This window comes from Mobula hypostoma, chromosome 23 (assembly GCF_963921235.1).
Source record: "Mobula hypostoma chromosome 23, sMobHyp1.1, whole genome shotgun sequence".
Classification (NCBI taxonomy): Eukaryota; Metazoa; Chordata; class Chondrichthyes; order Myliobatiformes; family Myliobatidae; genus Mobula; species Mobula hypostoma.
In genome coordinates, this window is record NC_086119.1 from 4,311,804 (window position 1) to 4,339,156 (window position 27,353).

The window sequence follows — 27,353 nt, forward strand, 5'->3', positions numbered from 1 at the left end:
GGTGTTTGGGCTGGAACGATGGGGCAGCAGCCAGTGATCACTGGTCAGGATTCCGTTCCTCCACAGTCTGTCAGGAATGGGTGGTGGAGGCCAGATACGTCTCTATCAAAGGAGGTACTCCTTCCCTCCACTAGCCTGCAGGTCACCCTTGGGCAAGGTGTAGCACCTGTTTAGCCCCTGATCTGAGTCCCATAAACCCTTGGGATCAGGTGGTGGATGATCGTATGAGCAGCCGGTGCAGATCACAAATCCTGGTTACAAATCACTGACACCCAGCAGAAAATCTCTGAAGAGTATTGATAATGGCTGGGGTCACCCGTCTTGTAAGAACAAGGACAAGAAGAAGGCAATGGCAAACAATTTCTGTAGAAAAATTTACCTAGAACAATCATGGTCATGGAAAAGACACGGCACATAATGAATGGTCTGTAAGGAGTTTGTACGTTCTCTCTGTGACCACATGGGTTTCTTTCCACATTCCCAAAATTTACGGATTAGGATTAGTAAATTGTGGACATGCTACGTTGGTGCCAGAAGCTTTGGAGCTGCATTTCCCACTACCCTGCACACATTTTTGTCTGTGATGGTTACTGGCGCAGAATTATGCATTTCACTGTATGTTTCGATGAACACGTAACAAATAAAGTGAGCTCATGTTTTATTTGCAGTGTAAAATGTAAGATACCAAGATACAGTGGAAAGCTTCTCTTGCGTGCAGTTTATAGACATCAAATCATTGAGGCAGAATAAGGTCTTGGTTCTTGGTTCTTGATCCTCCAAAATATTCCGCATGAAGTTTAAACTGGAGGTGGCGGAGGGTGGGCTTAAGGAGGAGATTTTTGAAGAAGAAAAGCTGCCTTAAGTTTAATTGGGTTTAGTTGCATGACTGTGGTCAAACAATAACAATGCAGAAAGTAACATTATCAGCAATACTTAGTGACAGGTGAGTTAGATGTCAAACAGTAGAACGATTGTCATGGAAGTAATGAGTGAATCTGCCGGGAGCAGTTTGCAATGAGTCGTCACGTTCCTGTGACATCTTCAGAAGTGGCGTGAAACATTTCTCTGTTCATCCTCCCACGGCGTGGCTCAGAATTTTAGAAACTGCACTTTTGAGCGAGTTCGGATTTGTAACTTGAACGTGCATTGCCTCTCACGATCCTCGGCTGCCATGAGAGAACAGAGCCGGACCTCCAGCATCCCAGAATGCAACGGGCGGGCGGAGCCGCTCCTCCAGGATCGCGGGCGGCCCTAGTTGTCCCGGGAGATGTGACTGTCAGCAGCGCGGTGCCTGGCCATGGGAAACGAGCGGAGCGCGGCCAGGGTACGCAGGGAGGTCCGGGTCCGGGTGGGCCTAGGCAGTCCGCGGTCACAGCGGTGGCCCCTTCCCACTTCTCTCCTCCCCTCCCCTCCCCACTTTCCTTCTGCGCTCCTTCCCCTTCCGCTCCCTCACCCTTACTTTCCCCACCCCCTCACACTTCTGCCTACTTACCCTTCTACCCCCCCGTCCCCTTCTGTCCCTGTCCCCCTCTCCCCCAACTGGCTACTTCCGCCCTCCCCATCAGTCTCATTCCCACACCCCTCTCTAACTGCCCCCCTCACCGCACCCCACCCCAAAAGTCCCCATCAGAACCCGTCCCCGACAGCCCCTCTCCCAACACTGTACCCTTCCCCCACACCCACTCATCCCACCCTCTCCCCCTTCCCAACTGTGCCCCCTCCCCAACTGTCCCCTCACCCACACCCTTGCCCCCATCTGTCCCCTTTCCCTCCTCCCAACTGTCCCCCACTCCCACACACCCTCCCCATCTGTCTCCCTTCTCCTCCCCTGCAACGCCTCCTCCTGTCCCACTCCCCGTCCCTCACAGATTCTGATCTGACTTTTGTCGTTTCCCGATGCAGGGTGGCAACTTCTCCTGTCGGCTGGTCCCGGCCACGAAATGGAAGGGGGCTGTGTCCAAAATGGGGCTGTCGCTCTCGAGCTGGTTTTCAGGGCCCTTCCTGGCTGCCGGGACACGTGTCCAGGAGCGGCGGCGACCGCCTGAGGAGCGAGGCACGGCCGGCTGCACTGGATGGCCCTTCCCTCGATTCATCTCGTTGTTCTTTCCGGTTTTCCCCTACAAATCCCAGCGGATGGCTCAGGAGTTCCAGGTACCTTGTGGATGAGGCTCATTGCTCCTGTTAGCGCAGTTAATGTGATGCTATTACAGAATTCAGGATTCAATTTCCTCTACATTCTCCCCGCCAGCATGTAGATTTCCTCCGGGTGCTCTGGTTTCCTCTCACATTCCAAAGACATACCGGTTAATTGTAAATTGTCCCATGATTAGGCTAGGGTGAAATATCTCTGAGGTTAAATATCGCACATCTCCGAATGGAGTTACCCTTCCTTAGAGTGAGTAACTATGGTTAAAAACAAAGGTTGTGCCGATCTAACTGGGATTTGGGCAGCTGTCTGCTTCTTTCCTCCTCAGGACATTGAGTTCATCGCCAAAGGCTCCCTGGGACCCATTCTGAAAGCCCGTCAAAGGACCGACAAGAAAATCTATGCAGTGAAGGTAAGTAAATGGAAAGCTTTAAGTACAGGCTGGGCATTATACCAGGGCAGGAATACAGAGTGAATCTCCCTCTACACCGTCCCATCACACACTCCCGGGGTCAGACACAGAGTGAAGCTCCCTCCACACCGTCCCATCACACACTCCCGGGGTCAGACACAGAGTGAAACTCCCTCCACACCGTCCCATCACACACTCCCGGGGTCAGACACAGAGTGAAACTCCCTCCACACCGTCCCATCACACACTCCCGGGGTCAGACACGGAGTGAAACTCCCTCCACACCGTCCCATCACACACTCCCGGGGTCAGACACAGAGTGAATCTCCCTCCACACCGTCCCATCACACACTCCCGGGGTCAGACACGGAATGAATCTCCCTCCACACTGTCTCATCACACACTCCCGGGGTCAGACACAGAGTGAATCTCCCTCCGCACTGTTCCATCACACATTCCCAGAGTCAGACACAGAGTGAATCTCCCTCCACACACTTAAATTAACTACTATATGGCTATATATGGAGAGTTAATATATATTTACAGTTACTATTTAATATATATACTTCACAGTGTTTTTCTTTGTTATAGACAGCAGACAATAGGTGCAGGAGTAGGCCATTTGGCCTTCGAGCCAGCACCGCCATTCACTGTGATCATGGCTGATCATCGACTATCAGTATCCAGTTCCTGCCTTAGCCCCGTAACCTTTGATTCCGCTGTCTTTGTTATTACGTACAGCATCATATTACTGCAGTAAAGGCAATAAATTCCACGACTTATGCCAGTGATACTAAACTCAATTCTGATTCTTATTCTGAAATGTGTCAGCAACCAATACGACCGAAGGTCCCACACATTCTGGAGAGAGGAGACACAGGAGGCTGAAGACACACACTCAACATTTAAGGAACAGCTTCTTCCCCTCTGCCACCAGATTTCAAAATGGAGTGTGAACCCTACCTCACTTTTTTTTTCCTTTTTGCATGACTTATTTAACTTGTTAATATATATATATCAATGTAGTTTATAGTCACTTTTTATATTTATTGTAGTTTATAGACTTTTTATATTGCACTATGCTGCTCCCGCAAAGCAACAGATTTCATGTCATGTGTCAGTGATGGTGAACCTGATTCTGATTCTGAAGCTCAGAGTGTGCTGGGGGCAGCCCGCAAGGGTCACCAACTGAGCATGCTCACAGCGTTCAGCAGAGCGACACAAGCAACAGCGGCAGCAAAATGAAACGAGGAAACCAGCCCCTTTCCCTCCCTCCCACCCACCCACTGACTGGGATTCGGCCCCGGGACACGTCACCTCTGGGCCTTGAGTCTGAACTCTCAGATGGCAGCTATCAGGCCTCCAGTTTCGGTTCGTGCACGAGGAGTTGCCAGTCTCCGGTTTGACTTTGGGCTCGCGCGGACCTGTGTCTCTGGAGACACGGGCTCTTGTGACTCCTTTGGATTTCCACCTTCATCCTTCGAACTTCAGGCTTCTATCTCCAAGCTTGCTTTACCGTGTTTTAAATGCTTTTTACCCTGTCTGCAGTCTCTCCCCGCCCCCCCACACACACACACACTATGGGCTCTGATGATGGCTGATGTTTCTCCCAAGGTGCTGCTGAAAACAGAGGTGGTACGGCAAGGAGTCCTGGAACAGTGTATCGATGGAGTTGTCATTCAGGTAATGAACCTGCAGGCAAGTGTCTCAGACACCGGTCTGTCAGATCTGAGTCTGTCTGATTCCACCCCCCCACCCACCCAGAAACCTACACCAACCCCAACCCAGCGCACAATCAAACACACCATTTCCAGGAATTACTGGAATATGGGTCACACACACAAAATGCTGGAGCAACCAGTGTTGATGGAGTCAAATAAACAGCTGACGTTTCAGGCTGAGACCCTTCCTCAGGACTGGAAAGGAAGAGGAAAGAGAAATTTCAGTAAGAATTTCAATTCAGCTTTCCATTCCCATTGTCATTCCACGGCCTCTTCTACTTTGTCATGAGATCAATCTTGAGGATGAAGGAGCAATATCTCGTATTGTATCTGGGTAGCCTCCAACCTGACGGCATGAACATTGATTTCTCTAAACTCCCCCCTCCCCTTCTCTTTTTCCATTCCTCATTCTGCTTCCTCTCTCACCCCTTCTGCTCACTTGCTCATCACCTCCTACAGATGCCCCTCCTCCTTCCCTTTCTTCCACAGTCCACTCTCCTCTCCTATCAAATTCCTTCTTCAGCCCGTTACCTCATCCACCTATCACCTCCTGGTTTCTTACTTCTTCCCTTCTCCCCCACCCTGTTCTGGTTTCTTCTTCTCCAATCCTGTTTGTTCCCGTCCATAGATGCTGCCTTAACTGCTGAGTTCCTCCAGCATCTTGTGTGTGTTGCTCTGGATTTCCAGCATCTGCAGAATCTCCTGTGTTTTTGAGTTTGATTTTTGTATCAACTATAGGGTCACCATCATGTGTCAACCTTCTAATCAGGTGCAGGCGAGCAGCATCTTGGGCACACTGCCCCACTCCTGGTTAATCTCATCGTGGACTCAATCACTCTGCCCCTTTCTTGCCACCCTTGTAATTCAAGTATCTGCCATTCACTTTGAATGACCGCTCCATTCCCCATGAATCCCGTGGATTCAACTCAAATATCTGCCATTCAATTTGAATGACCGCTCCATTCCCTGTGAATCCTGTGGATTCAACCCAATGGGGTGGAAGAAATTTTTCCTCACCTTTTCATCGTTAAATCTTATTTAGAATTGTGCCCCCTGGTCCTTGAGTCAAAAATCAAAGTAAATGATCAAAGAACATATAGACTCAGTGGCCACTTTATTAGATACCAGCTCTACCAAATAAAGTGGCCACTGAGTGTATGTTCATGGTCTTCTGCTGCTGTAGCCTGTCCTCTACAAGGTTTGACATGTACATTCAGAGATGCTCTTCTGCACACCACTGTTGTAATGTGTAATTATATGAGTTAGTGTCACCTTCCTGTCAGTTTTAACCAGTCTGGCCATTTTCCCTCTAGCTTCTCTCATTAGCAGACGTTATGGCCCACAGAACTACCACTACTGGATATTTTTTTTTGTTTTTCACACCATTCTCTGTAAACTCTAGAGACTGCTGTGTGTGAAAATCCCAGGAGATCAGCAGTTTCTGAAATACTCAAACCACCCTGTCTGGCACCAACAATCATTCCAGGGTCAAAGTCACTTAGGTTACATTTCTTCCCTGTTCTGATGTTTGGTCTGAACAACCTCTTGACCATGTCTGCATGCTTTTATGCAATGATGTGCTGTCACATGATGGGCAGGTGTACCTAATAAAGTGGCAACTGAGTGGATGTTACTTTCCACTACCCTGAGGCTCCTTTTCTTGCAGGCATTCACAGGAAAATAAAATACAATAGAATTGATGAAGCACTGTACATACCGTTGCAAGAAAAAGTTTGTGAACCCTTTGTAATTAACTGCATTTTTGCATGAATTACTCATAAAATATGGTCTGATCTTCAGCTAACTCATAATAATACATATTCACAATCTGCCTAAACTAATAACACACAAACAATTGTGCTTTTCATATCTTTAATGAACACATTGCTTAATCATTTACAGTCCAGGCTGGAAAAAGTATGGGAATCCTTGTATTTAATAACCAGTAGAACCTCCTTTAGCAGCAATAACCTGACCCAATTTTTGCTGGAGCTGCTGACCAGCCTTGCACATTGACAAGGAGGAATTTTAGACCATTCCTCCATACAAAACTGTTTCAGTTCATCAGTATTTCTGGGATACCTTGCATGGACAGCCCCCTTCAGGTCATGCCAGAGCATCTCAACTGGGTTAAGGTCTGGGCTCTGATGGCCATTCCAAAGCAAAATTTTCTTCTTTTTAAAATAGTCTTAATACAATTTTGAATTCATTGTTCTCTCAACGACTGTAGGCTGTCCAGGCCCTGAGGCAGCAAAGCAGCCCCAAACCGTGATGTTCCTTCCACCATGCTTCACAGTTGGGATGAGGTTTTGTTGTTGTGTAATGCCCTTTTTCCTCCAAACATAGCGGTATGCATTTCTGCCAAAAAGTTCAACTTTTGTCTCATCTGTCCACAGAACTTTGTCCCAGAAGCATTGTAGAACATCCAGGTCATACTTTTGCAAACTGGAGATGTATAGCAATTTTTTTTTTGGAGAGCAGTGATTTCCTCTGTGGTGTCCTTCCATGAACATCATTCTTGTTCAGTGTTTTTCTCATGGTGGACACATGAACAGAGACTTTAGCAACTTCTAGAGATTTCTGCAGGTTTTTGCTGTTACCCTTGGGTTCTTTTTCATCTCCTTCAGCATTGAACGTTGTGTCCTTGGTGTGATCTTTGCAGGACACTCACTCCTAGGGAGAGTAGCAAGAGTACTGAGTACTCCATTGAGAGACAATTTCTCTTACTGTGGACTGATGAACACTCAGGTCTTTAGAAATGCTTTTGTAGCCTTTTCCAGCTTCATCCATCTCTACAATTCTTTTTCTAAGGTCCTCTGAAAGTTGTTTTGATCGAGGCATGGTGCACATAAAGAGATCTTTCTTGAGAGGAGCAGGCTCTGTCAGTAACCTGACTTTTTTTAAAGGGAAGGGCACCTCTACAACCCACACCTTCAATCTCAACTCATTGACTGGAACACCTGACTCCAAATAGTTTTTGTAGAAGGTATTACCTCAGAGGCTCACATACTTTTTTAAACCTGGACTGTGATTGTTTAAATGGTGTACTCAGTATTGACGAGAAGTAGAATTGTTAGTATGTTATTAGTTTAGGCAGGTTGTATTTGTCTATTCTTGTGACTTAGATGAAGATCAGAACACATATTAAGAGTAATTAATGCAGGAAAGCAGGTAATTGTAAAGGGTTTGCAAACTTTCTAGCAACGGTATGTAAATGAAGACAGACAAATAACCAATATCCCACAGGACCAATAAAGTATGACTATAACTATGGAAATGAAGACTGTAGAAATAACACTGAGCCTAATGACCCCACAACTGCATGGATTCAGTTCCTTTGAGGGACGGAACCCCTTTTTGTGCTTTAGCCCATTGTCTCCCCCCGCCCCGCCCCGATCTGCCGCCTGCACCTCCAGAGCAGCTTGTGGAAACACTTCTTTTCTTCTCGTTCTCCTCCCCAGAGGCAGGTCCTCCATCCCTTCGTGCAGGGGTTGCAGGAATGCTGGCAGACGTCACGGCTGCTCTTCATTAGTGAGTTCCCGGGCGTGCCATGCTGATCTCGGCACCGGTGTGGCTTTGTAGTGCCGTGTGTGTGTTCTTGTTACCAGCCCCTAGACTAGCATCTCCCCTTGCTTCTTTCCCTTTAGTGTCTTGAGGTAGAATAAAGATTAAAAGTTAGTTTCATTTGTCACATGTACATTGAAATGTGCGGTGAGGTGCACCGTTTGTGTCAACGACCGACACAGTCCGAAGACTGTGCTGGGTTCCACGCCGTGTTACTATGCTTCCAACGCCAACGTGGCATGCACACAACTCAGTAACCCTAAAGCAGGGCCTTCTCAATGCCATGGACCAATACTACTCTGCAAGGCAGTCCATGGACTCCAGGCTGAGAACCCCTGCCCTGAAACATCCCACTGCAGCAGCCATTTAACCTGAGAGTCCTTCTCTGGGGGGAGACGGGAACACCCAGGGGAAACTCACGCAGTGGTGGGGAGAAGGTAGAAACTCCTACAGACGGTGGTGGGAATTGAACACTGATCACTGGTGCTGTAATAGCACTGCACTGACCTCTGTACTACCGTGCTGCCTCCTTTAAAGTGGAGATGACTGTTTGAAAGTTTAAGGGACTGGCACAGTTGATGCCACTAACCTCTACCAGCCATGATTGTATTAATAACCATAAAATACAGGAGCAGGATTAGGCCGTTCGGCCTATTAGGCGCGACAGGAGCCTCCCTTCCCACACCAGCAGGCACAGGAAGAGCTTCTTCCCCGAGGCGGTGACCCTGCTGAACCTCACATCACAGCGCTAAGCAGTATCGCACCCATATTGTACTGTCTCAGTACTTTTATATTTGTGTGCTGTAGCACTTACTTTTTATTCGCAGTTATTTTGTAAATCTATTCTTTGCATTTCTGGTCAGATGCTAACTGCATTTCATTGGCTTTGCATCTGTACTCAGCACAATGACGATAAAGTTGAATCTAATTTAATCGAGTCTGCTCTGCCATTCCATCATGGCTGATTTATTTTCCCTCTCAACCCCATTCTCCTGCTTTCTCCCTGTAACTTTTGACACTCTGACTAGTCAAGAACCGATCAACTGCCACTTTAAAGATATCCAAAGACCTGGCCTCCACAGCGGTCAATGGCAATGAATTCCACAGATTCACCACCCTCTGGCTAAAGAACTTCCTCCTCATCTTTGTTCTTAAGGGATGTCCCTCTATTCTGAGGCTGTGCCCTCTGGTCCTAGACTCCCCCACTATAAGAAACATCCTCTCCACACCCACTCTATCTGTGTCCCCTGGTCCTAGACTCCCCCACTATAGGAAACATCCTCTCCACATCCACTCTATCTGTGTCCTCTGGTCCTAGACTCTCCCACTATAGGAAACATCCTCTCCACATCCACTCTATCTGTGTCCTCTGGTCCTAGACTCTCCCACTATAGGAAACATCCTCTCCACATCCACTCTATCTGTGCCCTCTGGTCCTAGACTCCCTCATTATAGGAAACATCCTCTCCACATCCACTCTATCTGTGTCCTCTGGTCCTAGACTCCCCCACTATAGGAAACATCCTCTCCACACCCACTCTATCTGTGCCCTCTGGTCCTAGACTCACCCACTATAGGAAACATCCTCTCCACACCCACTCTATCTGTGTCCTCTGGTCCTAGACTCCCCCACTATAGGAAACATCCTCTCCACATCCACTCTATCTGTGTCCTCTGGTCCTAGACTCCCCCACTATAGGAAACATCCTCTCCACACCCACTCTATCCAGGCCTATTTGATAGGTTTCAATGACATTTTACCCCCCCCCCCACCATTTTTCCAAACTCCAGTATAGAATGGTGGGACAGGTTCAAGGGGCTGAGTGGCCTTCTCCTGAGCCGAGGACTGTATCGTGATAACAGCTGAGAACTGCACCTACTTGTCCCGTGGCAGGGAACGGGGTGGGGCAGTTAGCAGGCATGTGTGGGTCAAACACTGGCGTGTGTGTGAGTGAAGGGTCCCAGCCCTCTCTGCTGCCCAGTGTCCCACCCACCTTCCACTCCCTGTGTTGTGGGCTCCCACAGAGGACTGGAGTTTAAATGGGGGGGGGCCTAGGTGGTGGGGAACACCCCCATTTCCCTCCCAATCTCTCTAGTGGTTACTGTCACTGATCAATCAGGGTTCAATTCAGCTACTGTCTGGAAGGTGCTTGTTCGTTTTCTCTGAAACCAAATGTGTTTCTTCCCACATCCCAAAGACGTACGGGTCACGGTTACTAAATTGTGTGTGTGTTATGTCGGCACTGGAAAGATTGTCATACTTGCTGGCTGCCCTCAGCACATCCTCGGACTGTGTTGGTCGTTGACCCAAATGACACATTTCACTGGAGGTTTCGATGTACATGTGGCAAATAAAGCTAAGCTCTCTAATCTCTAAGCCCTAATGATTTCCCCTGACCTAGCCTGTCCCTGGGCATGAGCTGGAGGGGTGGGGGATGGTGGTGGAGCCATCTGTTTGTTCGTTGCCAAAGGGGGAAGAAAGACCACCTACCCTGTTTCCACCAGACAAGACTTGTGGTCAGACTGTGAAATGAGGGATAGAATTGCACAACAACAGCGGGGCCTCTGCCTCGAAGCCTGCCCCGTGACTGGAGGGGTAGAGTCTTTCCATCAGCTCCAGAGTACTGTTGGATCCTGAGGTTTGGAAGTCAAGATTAAGGCGTAAAGCATGTTGTGTACGTCATTCATATTACTTGGTGATCATGGTCTTCCCATCACCATCATTGTTCTTGTCAAATACAGAAGTGGTTTGCCATTGTCGTCTTCTGGGCAGTGTCTTTACAAGGCAGGTGAGATGCACCGCCATCCACCACCTTCTGCCATGGCTTCACGTGACCCTGACGTGCTACACCTTGCCCGAGGGTGACCTGCAGGCTGGTGGAGGGAAGGAGCACCCTGCTCCTCCTTTGGTAGAGAAGTATCTCCACCCACCGACTGTTGTTAACGATTCAGAACAACAGAATTTACATAGAGAAGTGGGTCTTTTACATAAACTAAACTCTAAATGAAGGATAACCACATCCCAGTGATAACAATTAGCCTGGAGAATAACCGGGTTCAAATGGTGTGACACCCACTGCAGGAAAAAGGAGAAGCTTGTAGAAAATACAGAATGGGCTATGCTACAATTACTGGAAAATTAACAAGGATATAGGTGATGATATAAAAATTCAAGGAGGCACTGGAGAGGTAAAGTACAAGTAAAATAGCAAATCTAAAGCCCAGTCCAACACTAGGGAGGGAATCAAACTGAAACCAGCCATGTACGGGTGGGGTCGTCACCCACACACATCCTCACCCCCCTGCGGAGCATGGAGACCCCACGATCAAAAGCTGACAGTCAATATGGGGTTCAGGATGTTGAGGTTTGAGGAGAGGGGAGGAGGATACCAGGGAAATATCTCCCCAGATCAGGGGCAGAGGGTGTAGGCAGGATTGAATGCAGGGAGGGAGCCAGAGGGACACACGGGAAACAGAGAGGCAGGAGAGTGGTGCCTGAAGGCAGCCTAGTTAACACTTGTCTGCCCATCAGGGTTGGAGCCAGGACTTGTGGGGGGGGGGGGGTAGTGGTGGAGAGGAACCAGCAGACCCTGGGGAGGTGAGGAAAACGTCAGTGCTTCACACTGGGAGTTCTGCCTATTTGTGAGGAGAAAGGCACACAAACTGTGGACGGAATCAGGGAGAGTGTACAAGATGATAAGAGGCATAGATCAAGTGGACAGCCACAGACTTTTTCCCAAGAACAGAGATGGCTAATATGAGAGGGCATAATTTTAAGGTGATTGGAGGAAAGTATAGGGGGGATGTCAGAGGTGGGTGTTTTACACAGAGTGGTGGGTACATGGAATACCCTGCCAGGGGTGGTGGTAGAGACAGATATATTAGGGACATTTAAGATAATCAGATGGACACATGAATCATAGAAAAATGGAGAGCTATGTAGGAGGGAAAAGTGAGATTGATTTTCGAGTAGGTTAAAAGGTCAGCACAACATCCTGGGCTGAAAGGCCTGTACTCTTCTACGTCTTAAAAATGGGTCGGGATGTGAGGGAAGAGGGCCGGGGACCAGCGGATTAGACCTGTTGTAGCTCTGGGTAACTCCCAGTTGGGTTTGGCTTCAGACACGATTGAAGCTGTAGTCTGGGATCACCACTGCGTGCTTTGACCACCCCTCAAAGTTTCAGATCTCAGCACAGCCTCAGTGACAGCTCACTTCTAACCTCCCTCTTCTCCCCCGACCTGTAGTGTGTGAGTATCACTGCGCTGGCGACCTCTCGCGGCTCTGGAATGCTCGAAAACCACTGGCTGAGAGCAGAGTGCGAGTCTTTGCAGCCGAATTGGGCTCTGCCATCGGTGAGTTCTTGGGAGGGGTGGTACTGAGGGAGGGACACACTGTGGGAGGAGTGGTACAGAGGGTCACACTGTGGGAGGGTGGTACCGAGGGAGGGTCACACTATGAGGGGTGGTACCGAGGGAGGGTCACTCTGTGGGAGGGGTGGTACTGAGGGAGGGTCACACTGTGGGAGGTGTGGTACTGAGGGAGGGTTACACTGTGGGAGGGGTGGTACTGAGGGAGGGTCACACCGTGGGAGGGGTGATACCGAGGGAGGGTCACACTGTGGGAAGGGTGGTACTGAGGGAGAGTCACACTGTGGGAGGGGTGGTACTGAGGGAGGGTCACACTGTGGGGGGTGGTACTGAGAGAGAGTCACACTGTGGGAGGCGTGGTACTGAGGGAGGGTCACACTGGGAGGGGTGGTACTGAGGGAGGGTCACACTGTGGGAGGGGTGGTACTGAGGGAGAGTCACACTGGGGGGGTGGTACTGAGAGAGAGTCACACTGTGGGAAGGGTGGTACTGAGGGAGAGTCACACTGTGGGAGGGGTGGTACTGAGGGAGGGTTACACTGTGGGAGGGGTGGTACTGAGGAAGGGACACACTGTGGGAAGGGTGGTACTGAGGGAGAGTCACACTGTGGGAGGGGTGGTACTGAGGGAGGGTTACACTGTGGGAGGGGTGGTACTGAGGGAGGGACACACTGTGGGAGGGTGGTACCGAGGGAGGGTCACACTATGAGGGGTGGTACCGAGGGAGGGTCACTCTGTGGGAGGGGTGGTACTGAGGGAGGGTCACACTGTGGGAGGTGTGGTACTGAGGGAGGGTTACACTGTGGGAGGGGTGGTACTGAGGGAGGGTCACACCGTGGGAGGGGTGATACCGAGGGAGGGTCACACTGTGGGAAGGGTGGTACTGAGGGAGAGTCACACTGTGGGAGGGGTGGTACTGAGGGAGGGTTACACTGTGGGAGGGGTGGTACTGAGGGGGGGTCACTCTGTGGGAGGGTCATGCTGTGGGAGGGGTGATACCGAGGGAGGGTCACACTGTGGGAGGGGTGGTACTGAGGGAGGCTCATGGTACCGGAACTCTCTCTCCTAAAGTTGGAAATTTGCTGTAAAATTGCTGAAGAACAGTTTTGGAGACCACCAGGGGACTTTGGGAGTGTGGAGTATCACCTCGGCAGTGGACTGAAACAGTTTCTTTACCTGGAAGGATGTGTTTCGGTGACGTTTTTTGGCCCATGTGTCTCGGCGCTGAGCATGGGTGTGGCTGGCAGTTTGCCAATCTTCGAGTGTGACTTTGCCGGGAGTGGGGACGGATTTATTCCCTTTGTAACAATGGAAAACGCCTCCCGTTCGGAGCGCCTAGCCCAGGGCGACTGGGCAAGGAGGACTTTGGACTTTTCAGCAGCGGACTGGCCAGGGGGAGGTTTCGTCTCTTCACGACTGCTGCAGAGACGGTGCTGAGGTTTCTCCGAACACCACACAGCCCTCCCTGCCTATCCACGCCTTCTCCCCTCCATTCCGTCCTGTCCCGTCTCCGAACTGTATTTTTGACGGTCTGCTGCTGTTCTGCTGGGTGTAGACTGTGTTTCCTTCCCCCAGCGGTACAGTTTGAGCTCCAGAATTCGAACTGCATCATGGCTGGACGCGTTTCCAAGATGGCACAGCCCAAATCCTACACGCACACTACAGGCTCAGGAGTGGCAGCTGACGAAGAGGACCATCCGTTCAAATTACTGACCTTAAAGAACGCCGTACAGTGTACTGTGCCTACTTCAGTCGGCAGGAATGCCAACACAAAGGCCATGGTGGAGACTGTTGGAGGCCGTGAGGGCATTGTTGCAGTAGTGATTTTGAACTGTTTTATTTGAAGTCACCGTGGGGTGTGTTTTTGGCCCTGAATCAGGGGATAAAGGTGGGGAGGGTTTTATGTAGGTGGAGCCAGTCCTGGGCCCCATGCAGTCGGTAATCCTCTCTGACGTCCACCTCCATCTCCCTGACAAGGCCCTATTCCCCTGTCTGTGCTCCATAGGCAAGGTGTGATCAAAATAACCCCGATACGGTACAGGGCACCTCCACAGGGTTATGAGCACCTATTCTCGTTCCAGCACCGTCTGCTGATGTAGCTGGAGCGGGGTGGGGATGCCAAGGTGCGGCTTTGGGTTTATTTTGAGGGGCATTATTATACCGTCCCGTGGACTACGGGCTGCCCCAGGTGCCAAGTGTCAGTTCCAGAGGCTCCTGGAGTCACTGGAGAAGGTTTTCAGGGCAAAGGCAGGGGAGGGCTCGAAGGAGAGCTCTGCTCCTTCGTCCTGGGGCTCTGGTGAGGGGTCTCAGTAAGAATGCGCCATGAAGTTCAGTGTTGCAACCCTGAACATAAGTGGTGGACTGGGACTCTCCTGAGATTCCATCATCTCTCTGTCCTCTGGGACAGGAGATATGCGGTGAGCTTCCTTCAGGAAACCCGCACCGTTTCAGGAGACAAATTCCTCTGGCTCCTGGAATGGTAAGGGCAGGGGGTCTTCATGAGTCACCTCAGCTCCACTTCCAGCAGGGTGGCCATCACTTCTAGCAAGAGCTGTTGAGGGTCTGGGGACGAGTCTCTTCCAGGCCGGGTGCTCCTGTGCCGGCGGGGGATAGTGATCTAGCTGTGGGAGGGGGGCTGGTCCCCATCCCATCATGGTGGGTGTCAAGGGGGACTTGGGGAAGTGGAGGGTTTCCGGCCGTACCACCAGCTGACGGACCCAGGCCTCGGGCACCTCGCGGGAGAGGCCCACACAGAGTGAGCCGTCTCGTGGGGATGCCCACTGTGTGCTTCTGTGACGATCCAAAGCGTCTCTTGTACGGGCTGCTCCTGCGCACCTTTCACTTCCTCGCCTCCGTCTGCCGACCGGACTCGACTGTGTTGCCATTGGGCAGCGGAGGAGGCTCCCGGTGGAAATCTCTTTACACAGGGCCCTTCCCCGTACACTGGGGGCCTGGGGTGGAAGGTGTCGCACTGGGCAGTACCGTACAGCAGGTTCACTGACACCCCGTCCGCCTGTCCGTTCCGTGCCTGGGGGGTCAGTGTACCATGCCTACACGGAGTGTGAGAGGTCGCAGCCCCTGTCTGGGTGTCTGAGGGGCTGCTCAGGTTCTCGATCACTTCAGCCTCGCGCTTCTCGTATACGGGACAGCGGGTGGGGGGGTCACGAGGAGGATCTCCTCTCAGCGGGTGTGGGGGGTCGCGAGGGGGATCTCCTCACAGCGGGTGGGGGGGGTCGCAAGGGGGATCTCCTCACGGTGGGTGGGGGGATCGCGAGGGGGATCTCCTCACAGCGGGTGGGGGGAGTCGCGAGGGGGATCTCCTCACGGCGGGTGGGGGGAGTCGCGAGGGGGATCTCCTCACGGAGGGTGGGGGGGTCGCGAGGGGATCTCCTCACGGCGGGTGGGGGGGTCACAAGGGGGATCTCCTCACGGCGGGTGGGGGGGGTCAGGAGAGGGATCTCCTCACGGTGGGTGGGGGGGTCGGGAGGGGGATCTCCTCACGGCGGATGGTGGGGTCGTGAGGGGGATCTCCTCACGGTGGGTGGGGGGGGTCACAAGGGGGATCTCCTCACAGTGGGTGGGGGGGTCGTGAGGGGGATCTCCTCACGGTGGGTGGGGGGGGTCGCGAGGGGGATCTCCTCACAGGTGGTGGGGTCGTGAGGGGGATCTCCTCACGGTGGATGGGAGGGGTCGCGAGGGGGATCTCCTCACGGTGGGTGGGGGGGTCGCGAGGGGGATCTCCTCAGGGGTTTGAGACTGGGCCTGCAAGCTGGCCATTCATGGGTCCAGGCGGCAGAAAGTCGAGGATTCTGCCTGCCCCTCTTCCAAGGATACGTTCGTGCCCGGCTGTCCTTGGAGAGGGAGCGTGCGGTCGCAATGGGTACCGTGGGGAACTTATGGGAGTGGTGGGTCTCCTGGGGTATTGACTGTTTAATAGACAGTAGTAATCATATTTTAATTTGAATTATTCACTTTCTTGTAAATTTTGAAAGTTTTGTACTTTTTGTATTTGCTGTGTAAATAAACTTTTATAGTTTTGTAAATAAAAAGGGGGCCATATTGAGGGGAAATCACATAGTGGTGGCCAGGTCTCGTTACGGGGACTCAAGCTCCTTTGACCCTTGCCCTTTGACTCCTCAGGTTTCCTTCACGATTTTGGAGTCATCCACCGGGACGTGAAGGTAGGGAGAATCCCATTTCCACTTTGCCCCAAGTGCCGCCTCGCTGCTGGGTGGAGTACAAGTACAGTACAGTGCAAAAGTCTCGGGTGCCCCAGCTATATACGTGTGCCTACGACTTCTGCACAGTGCTGTAGGTTGTGAAATTTGTTCTTTTGCACAGCAAGTCAGTGCAGTACACAAAAATTACTATCAATTACAGTGAGAGTGCATTTAAAAGAAAGGATCAGCGGTCACCCACCTGAGTTCTTGTTGTGGGAGGGGAGATAACCTGGGCCACAGGCCACTAGGAGATTAGGGTTTGTAGCTGGGACCGTGGTGATGGGAGGGGGTAAAGAGGGAGGACAGGATCAGCTGTACCTACAGGGCTGTGAGCTGCCTCTTTCTCTGTGACTGAATGATGAACTCTGACTTTTAACTCTTGCAGATGGAGAACGTTCTTCTGACTGAGCGGGGTGAGAACTTAACCCTCAGCCGATCGTGTAATGATTCCCTGAATGGCAGGAGGTTGTTCGGCCCTTCGGATCCGCCAGCTGTCCCCTCCCCCCCACGCCCCTACCCCTACTGTCCTGCAGGTTTACACTCCCCTGGCTCTGATCTCGAGTCCTTTTGGCATCACCGCCTATCGGCCTCCCTTCCCCTTGTGGGTGATCATTTCCAGCGCATTTCCCCTCACTGTGCGTGGAAGTTTTCCCCTCCCCTGTATCTCTGCTCCGCTTTCCATGTATGTTCAGTCAATGGCACCGTCTTCACCTTCATCTCAGCCTCGCACAATCTGTGTCTCCACACCTCAACTAGTTCTCACATCAGCTGAACGCCTCTTCCCTCCACTCCGTCCCGGCAGCTGCACACCTCTGACATGGTGACCGGTTTTCGATGGGATCCGCCAGTCATCGCCTTGAAAGTTCAGCAGAGTTTTTAAAAACGCAAACACGAGGAATTCTGCAGATGCTGGAAGTTAAAGCAACACACATTAAAGTTGCTGGTGAACGCAGCAGGCCAGGCAGCATCTCTAGGAAGAGGTACAGTCGACATTTCAGGCCGAGACCCTTCGTCAGGACTAACTGAAGGAAGAGTTAGTAAGAGATTTGAAAGGGAAAGGGGGAGGGGGAGATCCAAAATGATAGGAGAAGACAGGAGGGGGAGGGATAGAGCCAAGAGCTGGACAGGTGATAAGCAAAAGGGGATATGAGAGGATCATGGGACAGGAGGCCCAGGGAGAAGGAAAAGGGGGAAGAGGGGGATATATAGTCCCTCTGACTATACCCCTTGCCCATCCTCTGGGCTTCCCCCTACCCCTTGTCTTTCTCCCTGGGCCTCCTGTCCCATGATCCTCTCATATCCCTTTTGCCTATCACCTGTCCAGCTCTTGGCTCTATCCCTCCCCCTCCTGTCTTCTCCTATCATTTTGGATCTCCCCCTCCCCCTTCAACTTTCAAATCTCTTACTAGCTCTTCCTTCAGTTAGTCCTAACAAGGGTCTCGGCCCGAAACGTCGACTGTACCTCTTCCTAGAGATGCTGCCTGGCCTGCTGCATTCACCAGCAACTTTGATGTGTGTCAGCAGAGTTTTCTTGCTTTGTCCTCAGTACCTCCGTTTACAAAGACCAAAGACCGTCTGATTTGCAATGGCTGCCTCATTGTGTCCAGCCCACATCACAGATCGGTCAACCCAGTTCGGTGCTCGACAGAGCCGTCCGCAAAGTCCACATTTCCTCATGGAGGGTTCTGTGAAAGGAGTGAATCTTTGAGTATTGTCATCCTGTCTCTTTTTTCACATTCCCTTCTACTCCTCTCTCCCCACACATTCTCACCCCTCCTTTCCGCAATCTGTTTCGCGCTCTCTCCCTCCCCCTCATTCTCATTCTCACTCTCTTGCTCAGACTCTCCCTCTCTCGATCTCTCCCTCCGTCTTTCCCTCCCTCCCTCTTTCCCTCCCTCCGTCTTTCCCTCCCTCTCTCATTTTCTATCACTTTCTCTGATTCTCTCTCCCTCTCTCTTGTTGTCTCTCTCTCATTCCCTCTCTCTCTCATACTCTGTCTCTCATTCATTCATTCTCTCTCTCTCTCTCTCTCTCTCTCTCTCTCTCTCTCTCATTCTCTCTGTCTAATTCCTTTCCACAGGCCACATCATGCTGACGGATTTCGGGTTGTCTCGCAGACTCTGGCGGGGAGAGAGGGCTCGCACCATCTGTGGAACTGTCCAGTACATGGGTAAGCTTGGGGAGGTGGGAGGTTGCGATGCCAAGGTCAGGAGCTGGGCTGTGTGCGGGTGGTACTGGGACCGTGGGTGCGTTGCTGTCATTGCTCATGCATGGAATGGTTCTGCTTGCAGCTCCCGAGGTGTTGAGGGGCAGCCCCTACAACCACTCGGCGGACTGGTGGTCTCTGGGAGTGCTCCTCTACGCGCTGGCTACTGGTGAGGTAATGATCGGGGAGAATGAGCCTGTGGGGCCGGAGCTGGCACTTCTCACTACACCTGGGCCAACCCTCTCCCTCCCTGACACCCCCCCGGTAACAGCCTGTCCACTGGACCCCCCTTCCCTCACTCCATCAGTAGCATTCCCTTTTAAACACACACACACAGAGGAGCAGCTCAGCAGGTCGGGCAGCATCTATGGAGAGGAATAAACAGTCGACGTTTCAGGCCGAGACCCTTCTTCAGGACTCCCTCCTGACCCGAGACGTCAGCTGTTTACTCCCCTCTGTAGATGCTGCCTCACCTGAGGAGATTCGCTTTATTTGTCAGATGTACATCAAAGCATACCGTGAAATGTATCGTTTGGGTCAAATTAAATCAGTGAGGATGTGCTGGGGGCAGCCTGCAAGGGTTCACCACACTTCCTGTGCTAACATAGCGAGCCACAACTCACTAACCCTAACCCTCACGTCTATGGACTGTGGGAGGAAACCAGAGCACCCGGAGGAAACCCATACAGTCAATGGAAGAACGTACAAACTCCTTACAGACAGCTGCAGGAGCCAAACCCCAGTCTGGAAAACATTACAAAGCCACTTGGCTAACGTGACCCATGCTGCCTGAGTTCCTCCTCCATTTTGTGAGTGTTGCTCTGGATTTCCAGCATCTGCAGAATCTCCTGTGCCCTCTTTTAAGGAGTGTGGCTGTTGGGACGGGCTACCTGTGATGCACACAGTACAGTGTCCCAGTGTGTGTGTGTTTGTGTGTGTGTGTACACTGCCCTCTCTGCAGTCAGGCGCGGTGACAGTGTGTACAGCTCGGTGTCCGAGCTATGCTGCACCCAGCCTCTCACCCCCTACCTCTGCAGTGTGGTTGTAGAGGGTGAGAGGGGAAATTAAAGGCTAGTTTTATTTGTCGCATGTATATCGAAACAGACAGTGAAATGTATAATTTGTGCCAGTCCGAGGATTGTGCTGGAAGCAGCCCACAGGTGTCACCAAGCTTCTGGTACCAACATAGCATGCTCACAACTCACTAACCCTGCCCTGCATGTCTTTGGACTATGGGAGGAAACCAGAGCACCCGGAGGAAACTCATTTGTTCATGGGGAGAACGTGAAAACTCCTTACAGACAGCAGTGAGAATTGAACCCTGTTCGTTGGCACTAGCTTTGTGCTAACCACAACACCACCACGTTTACCAGGATGCTACCAAGATTAGACAGTGTGTTTCGATGTACATGTGACAAATAAAGCTAATCTTAATCTTTAACCTCTTCCTCGCCCTGGCCAAAGCCTCCATTTCCTTCCTGTAATGCGGAGGCTGGAACTGCATGTCAGAGGACACCAGCATCGGACTCTTAATGGCAGTATAATGCGAGACAGCAAGTCATACAGTTGGCTCTCAAATGTATTTCCTCAGCAGAAATTCCCAGATGTAGTACTGGAGTGGTCAGAGTGTGTGCTGTCCGCACAGGTCCGAGTGGTCAGTGTGGCTCCTATCCACATAGGTCTGAGCGGTCAGTGTGGGTCCTGTCCGTACAGGTCTGAGCGTTACACTGCAGGATGATGTAGTCATCACCGGCTGACGGATACAGGGAGGTTGGGAGAGTTCACTGTTAGACCATACCCGGACATGTGTACAGCCGTGGTCTCTGCAGATAGGGTGTTGCTAAAGTTCACAGGCCACACTGGGTGGTGGGGGGGTGAGGCAGAGAAAACAAGTTTAAAAATGTGTTACAGCTTCATATCAGGTTTCTGCTTCCCCCTTCTCTCTACCCCTCCCCTCTCCCCTCTCTACATCCCCTCTCCCCTCTCTTCACCCCCTCTCCACTCTCTACCCCTCCCCCTGCCCCAGTTTCCAGTGGAGTCTCAGTGTGACCACACGTCCATGTGGAAGAGCCTGCAGCGAGTGCACGTTTCTCCGCCGACCTCCGTCAGCCAGGACCTCGCCTTCCTCCTCTCTGAGGTACCCTTTCCTGCCAGTCTGATTAACTGCGTGCCCTTGCTACAGTCACGGGCAGGGACATCGGTACGGGAGGGGATGGTCTCAGGCCCTGTGGGTCAGTCTGGCACCAGCACACATACGGTCACATTTCGAGCCCAGGCATCAGTCATTAGGGTTGTTTCATTTCGAGTACAGCACAGTGAGAGGCCCTTCAGCCCATCGAGCCTGAGCCACTCCGTTATGCCGTGTGGAACATGGGAGGAACCCCACATGGTCACAGAGAAAATGGCGGCAGCAGGTTACTGACACTGCAACAGTGTTACACTGCTGTACCGTCCCCATCTTTAGAGTCCCCTGGGCTGGGGAGGGCATCGCTGGTGTGTGTACCATTCACAGGGGTGAGGAGCATGGACCCTATCCCGTGGGCTCTCCAGACGGGGGTAGGAACTACTCACTAATCTGTGCCAGGGCGTGTGAACTGGAATCAGTGACCCACACCCCCTCCCGGGAAGAAACAGGACTCTGCAGGAGCCCTGAAATGTTGACTGTTTATTCATTTCCATTGACTCTGCCTGACTTGCTGAGTTCCTTCGGTATTTTGCGTGTGAACTCAAGATTTCCAGCATCTGCGGAATCTCTCGTGTTTACGATTCTCCACCCTCCCCCGCCCCCTCCCTTGGAGCAGATAATAGTTTTATTATTGTCACACGTACAGAGAAAGGCTTTTGTTTGCAGTCCAGATTCAAACATTCAAAGCACATTTATTATGCAGTGTACAACCCTTGAGGTTTGTCTTCCCACAGAGAGCCACGAAACAAATAAACCCCTTGGAACCCGTTCAAAGAAAACATAACACCCAACACGCAAAAAAAAGAGCAAATTGTGCAGAATGGCAAAAAACGAGCGAGAAACACACAGAATATAAAACATTGAACCGCAGAGTCCTTGAAACGTGTAGGAATGCTCAGTTTGGTTCAGTCACTCCGTCCCGAACAAAATAGCAATAAAAAAGGAGTGACCGGAAGCACATCATAACGTGAACTACAGAGCCCAGTCCACACACCATGACAATTATCATTCTGTTGTGGAGGTAGTAGAAAAGGATTCACAGATTGCAGAATAAAGTGTTCCAGTTACAGAGAAAGTGCAGTGGCCATAAACAATATCAACATAGGACAGACAGAACAGAACAGGAACAGTCCCTTTGCCCCACAGTGTTGTGTTAATCAGTAATCAAATACCCAGCTAAACTGATCCCTTTGCCTACACAATGTCCGTATCCTTTCACTTCTTGCACACCGAAGGGCGTCCTGAGCACCTGTGATGTATCTGCCTCCTCCTGCGTCCCAGGCACCCACCACTCTTCGCAACAACAAAAAAATGCCCCTCACATCTCCTTTGAACCTACCCCCTCTCACTTTAAATTGCACGCCGTTTGGCATTGGACATTTCAACCCTGGGGAAAAGTCCTGTCTGTAAGGTGCAAGGCCCCAGTGAGGTGGATGACGAGGTCAAGGGTCCCGGAACCATTCAATAGTCTTATAGCAGCAGGCTAGAATCTGTCCTTGAACCTGGTGGGACGTGCTTTCAGGCTTTTTTACCTTCCCAAAGGGAGAGGGGAAGAGAGGATGTCTGGGTGGCTGGGCTCATTGACTATGCTGGCTGCTTTCCTGAGGTAGTGACGTGTGGACAGTGTTGTCCGAGAGGAGGGTGCTTCGAGCCGGTTGCAGCCCCTGACGGGATGGGCTGGAGGAGGAAGGGTGTGTGAGCAGCAGAGTGTGTGATGTTTGTGGAGTGGGGAGGAAAGGGGCAGGGGAGGAGGGTAGGTGGGGGATGGGAGAGTTTTTGGTGGGTGGAGGGATGGGGTTTGGGGTAGGGGAGAGTTGGGACAGTGGGGGGAGGGGTGTGAGGAGCTAGCGAAGGGGAGAGCTGGTGGGTGGAGAGGGTGATGTGTTGGGGGGACATGAGGGGTGGGCAGTGTCCCCTCCCTTCTCTCACTGTCTGCCCCCTCTCTCCTCCCAGTTGCTGTGCCCCGACCCTCAGCTCCGCCTGCACCGGCTCGACGCCTTCAGTGAGCAACGTTTCTTCGGCGGCCTGTCCTTTGACCCTGAGCTGCTGCACAGGCAATCACTGGAGTTCAGCATCCCCAGCGGAGAGCAGCCCCGGCCCAGCCCCTGCCCACTGCTCTTCCCCGGCTTTGACTGGGAGGCCGGGCTGCTGGCAGACTGAATGAGGGACTCCCCTCGCCTCAGTCCCTCCCTCCACCGATGGGACATTCCCTCACTCCATCTCCCCCTTCTTCCCTCGCTCCGTCCCTCACTGTGTTTCCCCCTCCATCCCTCGCTTCACTCTCCAACGAGGGACAAAGGCAGAAGAAAGGAAATTATATGCCATTTAGCCTGACCTCAGTGGTTGGGAAAGTGTTGGAGTTGATTAATTAAGGATGAGATCTAAGGGTAGTTGGAGGCACGTGATAAAATAGGCCATTGTCAGCATAGTTTCCTCAAGGGAAAATCTTGCCTGACAAATCTGCTGGAATTCTTTGTAGAAATAACAAGCAGGATAGGCAGGAGAGTCGGTGGCTGTTGTATATCTAGGTTTTCAGAAGGCCTTTGACAAGTGGCAGATGGAATACAGTGTTGGGAAATGCATGGTAGAGGAAATGAAAGCGTAGACTGTTTTCTAAATGGAGAAAAAATTCAATAATCTGAGGTGCAAAGGCACTTGCGAGTCCCTCATGCAGGCTTCCCTACAGGTTGAGCCAGTGGTGAGGAAGGCAGAACAATGTTAGCATTCATCTCGAGAGGACGAGTATAAAAGCAAAGCTGAGGCTGTATAAGGCACGGTGAGGCCTCACTTGGAGTATTGTGAGCAGTTTTGGGCCCCTTATTTAGGAAAGGATGTGGTGACATAAGGGAGTGTTCAGAAGAGGTTCTCAAGAATTATGGGAATGAAAGGCTTTGTGTATGAGGAATGGTTGATGGCTCTGGGATTGTACTCACTGGAGTTTAAAAGAATGGGGGGGGTCTCATTGAAACCTATCGAATGTCGAAAGGCTTAGAGTGAATTTGGAGAGGATATTTCCTATGCTGGGGAGAGTCTAGGATCAGAGGGCACAGCCTCGAAACAGAGGGATGTCAAATGAGAACAGAGATGGGGAATTTCTTTCGCCAGAGAGTGGTGGCTCTGTGAAATTCATTGCTGCATGCGGTTGTGAAGACCAAGTCATTGGGCATATTTGAAGCGGAGATTGATAGGTTCTTGGTAAGTCAGGGTGTGAAAGGTTATGGTGAGAAGGCAGGAGAATGTGCTTGAGAGGGAAATGGATCAGTTATGACCGAACAGTGGAGCAGACTGGATGGGCCGAATGGCCTAATTCTGTATATGGGGTTTCCCTCGCGCTCCATACCTCTCTGTCTCCGTCCCTCACTCCCTCCCTCTGCAATCCCTGCACACATGCACCCCTTCCCTGGCAGACACGCCCGCCACCTCCATCCCTCCCAATCACCCGCTACCCCTTCCTTCGTTCCCTTGCCCCTGCTCCCTCATCACCTCTCTCAATCTCTCATCCTGATCTCTACCCCTGTCCCCACCCCACCTGCCCCTCGCTCTGTGTTTGAGTGACATTGTTCCCTCACCCAAGGCCCTGTGTGAGTTGTCAGCAAAGGTGTATCCCGTGCCTCTGTCCCTCAAAGTAAATTTATCGTGTCACCATGTACAACCCTGACATTCACTTTCTCAGGGTATTCACAGTAAATACAAGGGTAAAAGCAAAATAATAATAAATAAATAAACAATAACTAATAGTGAACAAGTCCTTGAGAGTGAGTCCATTGGATGTGGGAACACGTCAATGATGGGGTGAGTGAAGTTATCCCCTCTGGTCACGAGGGGTAATAACTGTTCCTGAACCCTGTGGTGTGAGTCCTGAAGCTCCCGTATTTTCTTCCTGATGACTGGAGCAAGAACAGTTCATGATCTGGGTGGTGGGGGTCGTGATGATGGATGCTGTCTTCCTGCGACCACTCCATGTAGATGTGCTCGATGGTGTGGGACCGGGCCATATCCACGACTTTTTGTAGGATTTTCTGTTCAAGGACATTGGCATTTCCATACCAGGCCGTGAGGCTACCAGTCAATATACTCTCCGCCACACGTGTAGAAGTTTGTCAAAGTTTTAGATACCATGCCATCTTCATAAACTTCTAAGAAAGTAGGGGTGCTGTTGTGCTTTATTCACTAACGCTCTGGGCACAGGACAGGTCCTCTGAAATGATAGCTCTGAGGAAATTAAACTTTCTGATCCTCTCCACCTCTGATTCCTCACCCCCCCCCCGGGTTCCTGCTCCTGAAGCCGATAATCAGCTTCTTGGTCTTGCTGATATTGAGTGAGAGGTTGTTGTTATGGCACCACTCAGCCAGATTTTCAATCTCTCTCCAATTCATCACCCCCTTTGAATCGGCCATCCACAGCAAACTTGAATATGGCATTGGAGATGTGCTTAGCCACACAGTCGTGAGTATAAAGCCAGTCAAGCGGGAGGCTAGACCCACAGCCTTGTGCACCTGTGCTGATGGAGATTGTGGAGGAGATGTTGCCGATCCGAACTGACTGGGGTTTGCGAGTGAAGAGATTGAAGATGGAATTGCACAAGGAGGTATTGAGGCCCAGGTGTTGAAGCTTATTGATTAATTTTGAGGGGGCAATGGTATTGAATGCCGAGCCGTAGTTGCTAGGGGGCATCCTGATGTATACATCGTCACTGTCCAGATGTTCACATTCCACACTGCACCACAGCCTGGGGGCCAGCAACACACATCTGTAGTGTTTGAACATCAGGTCACACCAGGGTACAGCACTGGTGGAGACAGGTCTGTCGTTAATAACACAGGTACAGTACCAATGGGGATGGGTCAGTCACTGTGTAACACCGGGGCACGGCACCGGTGGGGACGGGTCTGTCACTGTATAACACTGGGATACGGTACCAGTGGGGACAGGTCTGTCACTGTATAACATCGGGGTACGGTACCGGTGGGGACGGGTCTGTCACTATGGGTTATTTACCTTCGGCTTCTCAGAAATGTAAAACTTTTCATGACCAATTGTGACTACGGAATAAAGAACTTTCTGTAAACAATGACTGTTTTTGTGCTAATATTCTGAGGAGGGGTTGCGGGTATCTCTCCCCGTGTTGGAGGTGACAGTGAAGAGCCGGTCAGCTGGACTTCGGTTGGCTGCCGGGATCTGCTCTCGATTTACCGGACGCACCGGGCGATGGCGAGCGGCTCACCAGCACCCCCTCAGGCCCGCCGAGGGTGACCCTGCGCTGCACTGAATGACCTGCCAACAGAGTCGAGCTCCTGTTCATGGATTAGACGGCTCTGGTTTCGACCTTGCAACACACAAAAAAATGCTGGATAGACTCAATAGGGCAGGCAGCATGTATGGAAAAGAATAAATAGTCGTCGTTTCGCGCCGAGACCCCTCATCACTGGAAAGGAAGGGGAAGGAGTCCAGTATGCAGGTCCCTCCTAACGTAGCTGGGCACTGGTTAATCGTGTGTTAACTCCAACTTCCCGCCCCGGGTGTGGGCGAGGACCAGCATGGCTCCCTCCTGCCTCAAATCGCCTGTATCCCATCCAAAATCTGCCCAGCCCCTGAGCCCGTCCAGACTCCGCACTCAATCACCTCCGCCTTTGAACGTTCCACCGCTAGAGTCGAGTCTATCATCACTGACGGGAAATGTGTTGTCTTCGGTGGTGCGACGCATTAAAAATTACTGAGTTACAATAAGGAATATTTTAAAAAGGTGCAAAATGGTGAGGTGGTGTTCATAGGGTCACGGACCGTTCAGAAACTTGATAGTGGAGGGGAAGACGTTGAGTGCGGGTCTTCAGACTCCTCGCAGACAGGATGTGCGGTCATGGCCGAAGAGCGCAGAGACAGACTGAAGCAGATCGGCAATTCGCTGACATTAAATGAGAACTGTGCGGAAAGTGAGGTGGGGGGGGGACAGAAGAAATACAAGACAAACCAAGACTAAACAAAACTGACAAAAACCACATAATTGTAACATATAGTTACAACAGTGCAAAGCAATACCGTAATTTGATGAAGAGCAGACCATGGGCACGGTTAAAAAAAAGTCTCAAAGTCTCTCAAAAGTCCCATCATCTCACGCAAACGGTAAAAAGAAGAAACAACTCTCCCTGCCATGAGCTTCCAGCGCCGCAAACTTGCCGATGCAGCACCCTGGAAGCACCCGACCACAGCTGACTCTTGAGTCCGTCCGAAAACTTCGAGCCTCCGACACCGAGCACCATCTCTGCCAAGTGCATTGACCCCAGCCCCGGCAACAGGCAATAGGCAAAGCCGAGGATTTGGGGCCTTCCCCTCTGGAGATTCTCGATCGCACAGTAGCAGCGGCAGCAAAGCGGGCATTTCAGAAGTTTCTCCAGATGTTCCTCCGTGCTTCTCACGTCTGTCTCCATCAAATCAAGATCGTGCACGATACCTAATTACAAATACGATTATCATTTCGGAGCGGCCACACACCATCTTCTCTTCGGGACTGGAATGAGAGGAAGGGAGAAAGGA

General features: G+C 51.4%; 1 protein-coding gene across 2 annotated transcripts; it reads left to right on the plus strand.

Moving 5' to 3' along the window:
• Positions 1-1,064: 1,064 nt before the first annotated feature.
• Positions 1,065-26,559, plus strand: LOC134336711 (ribosomal protein S6 kinase-related protein-like). 2 transcript variants are annotated; one of them, XM_063031098.1, is made up of 12 exons: positions 1,071-1,324; positions 1,903-2,151; positions 2,475-2,558; positions 4,173-4,241; positions 7,741-7,810; positions 12,089-12,196; positions 16,351-16,391; positions 16,816-16,843; positions 18,511-18,600; positions 18,722-18,810; positions 20,663-20,773; positions 22,775-26,558. In XM_063031098.1, exons 1-12 carry the CDS (start codon positions 1,298-1,300, stop codon positions 22,979-22,981), a joined length of 1,173 nt encoding a protein of 390 aa, XP_062887168.1. In that variant the 5' UTR covers positions 1,071-1,297; the 3' UTR covers positions 22,982-26,558. The 2 variants fall into 2 exon arrangements, with proteins under 2 accessions (XP_062887169.1, XP_062887168.1); XM_063031099.1 differs by lacking the exon at positions 2,475-2,558 and having other exon boundaries at positions 1,065-1,324; positions 22,775-26,559.
• Positions 26,560-27,353: the final 794 nt, after the last annotated feature.

Excerpts from the sequence above, each read along its gene's own strand:
- LOC134336711 (XM_063031098.1), top strand. The coding sequence starts at position 1,298 with ATGGGAAACGAGCGGAGCGCGGCCAGG. Across the intron at positions 1,325-1,902 it reads ACGAGCGGAGCGCGGCCAGG|GGTGGCAACTTCTCCTGTCG; the intron begins GTACGCAGGGAG and ends TTCCCGATGCAG. Across the intron at positions 4,242-7,740 it reads TCGATGGAGTTGTCATTCAG|AGGCAGGTCCTCCATCCCTT; the intron begins GTAATGAACCTG and ends TCTCCTCCCCAG.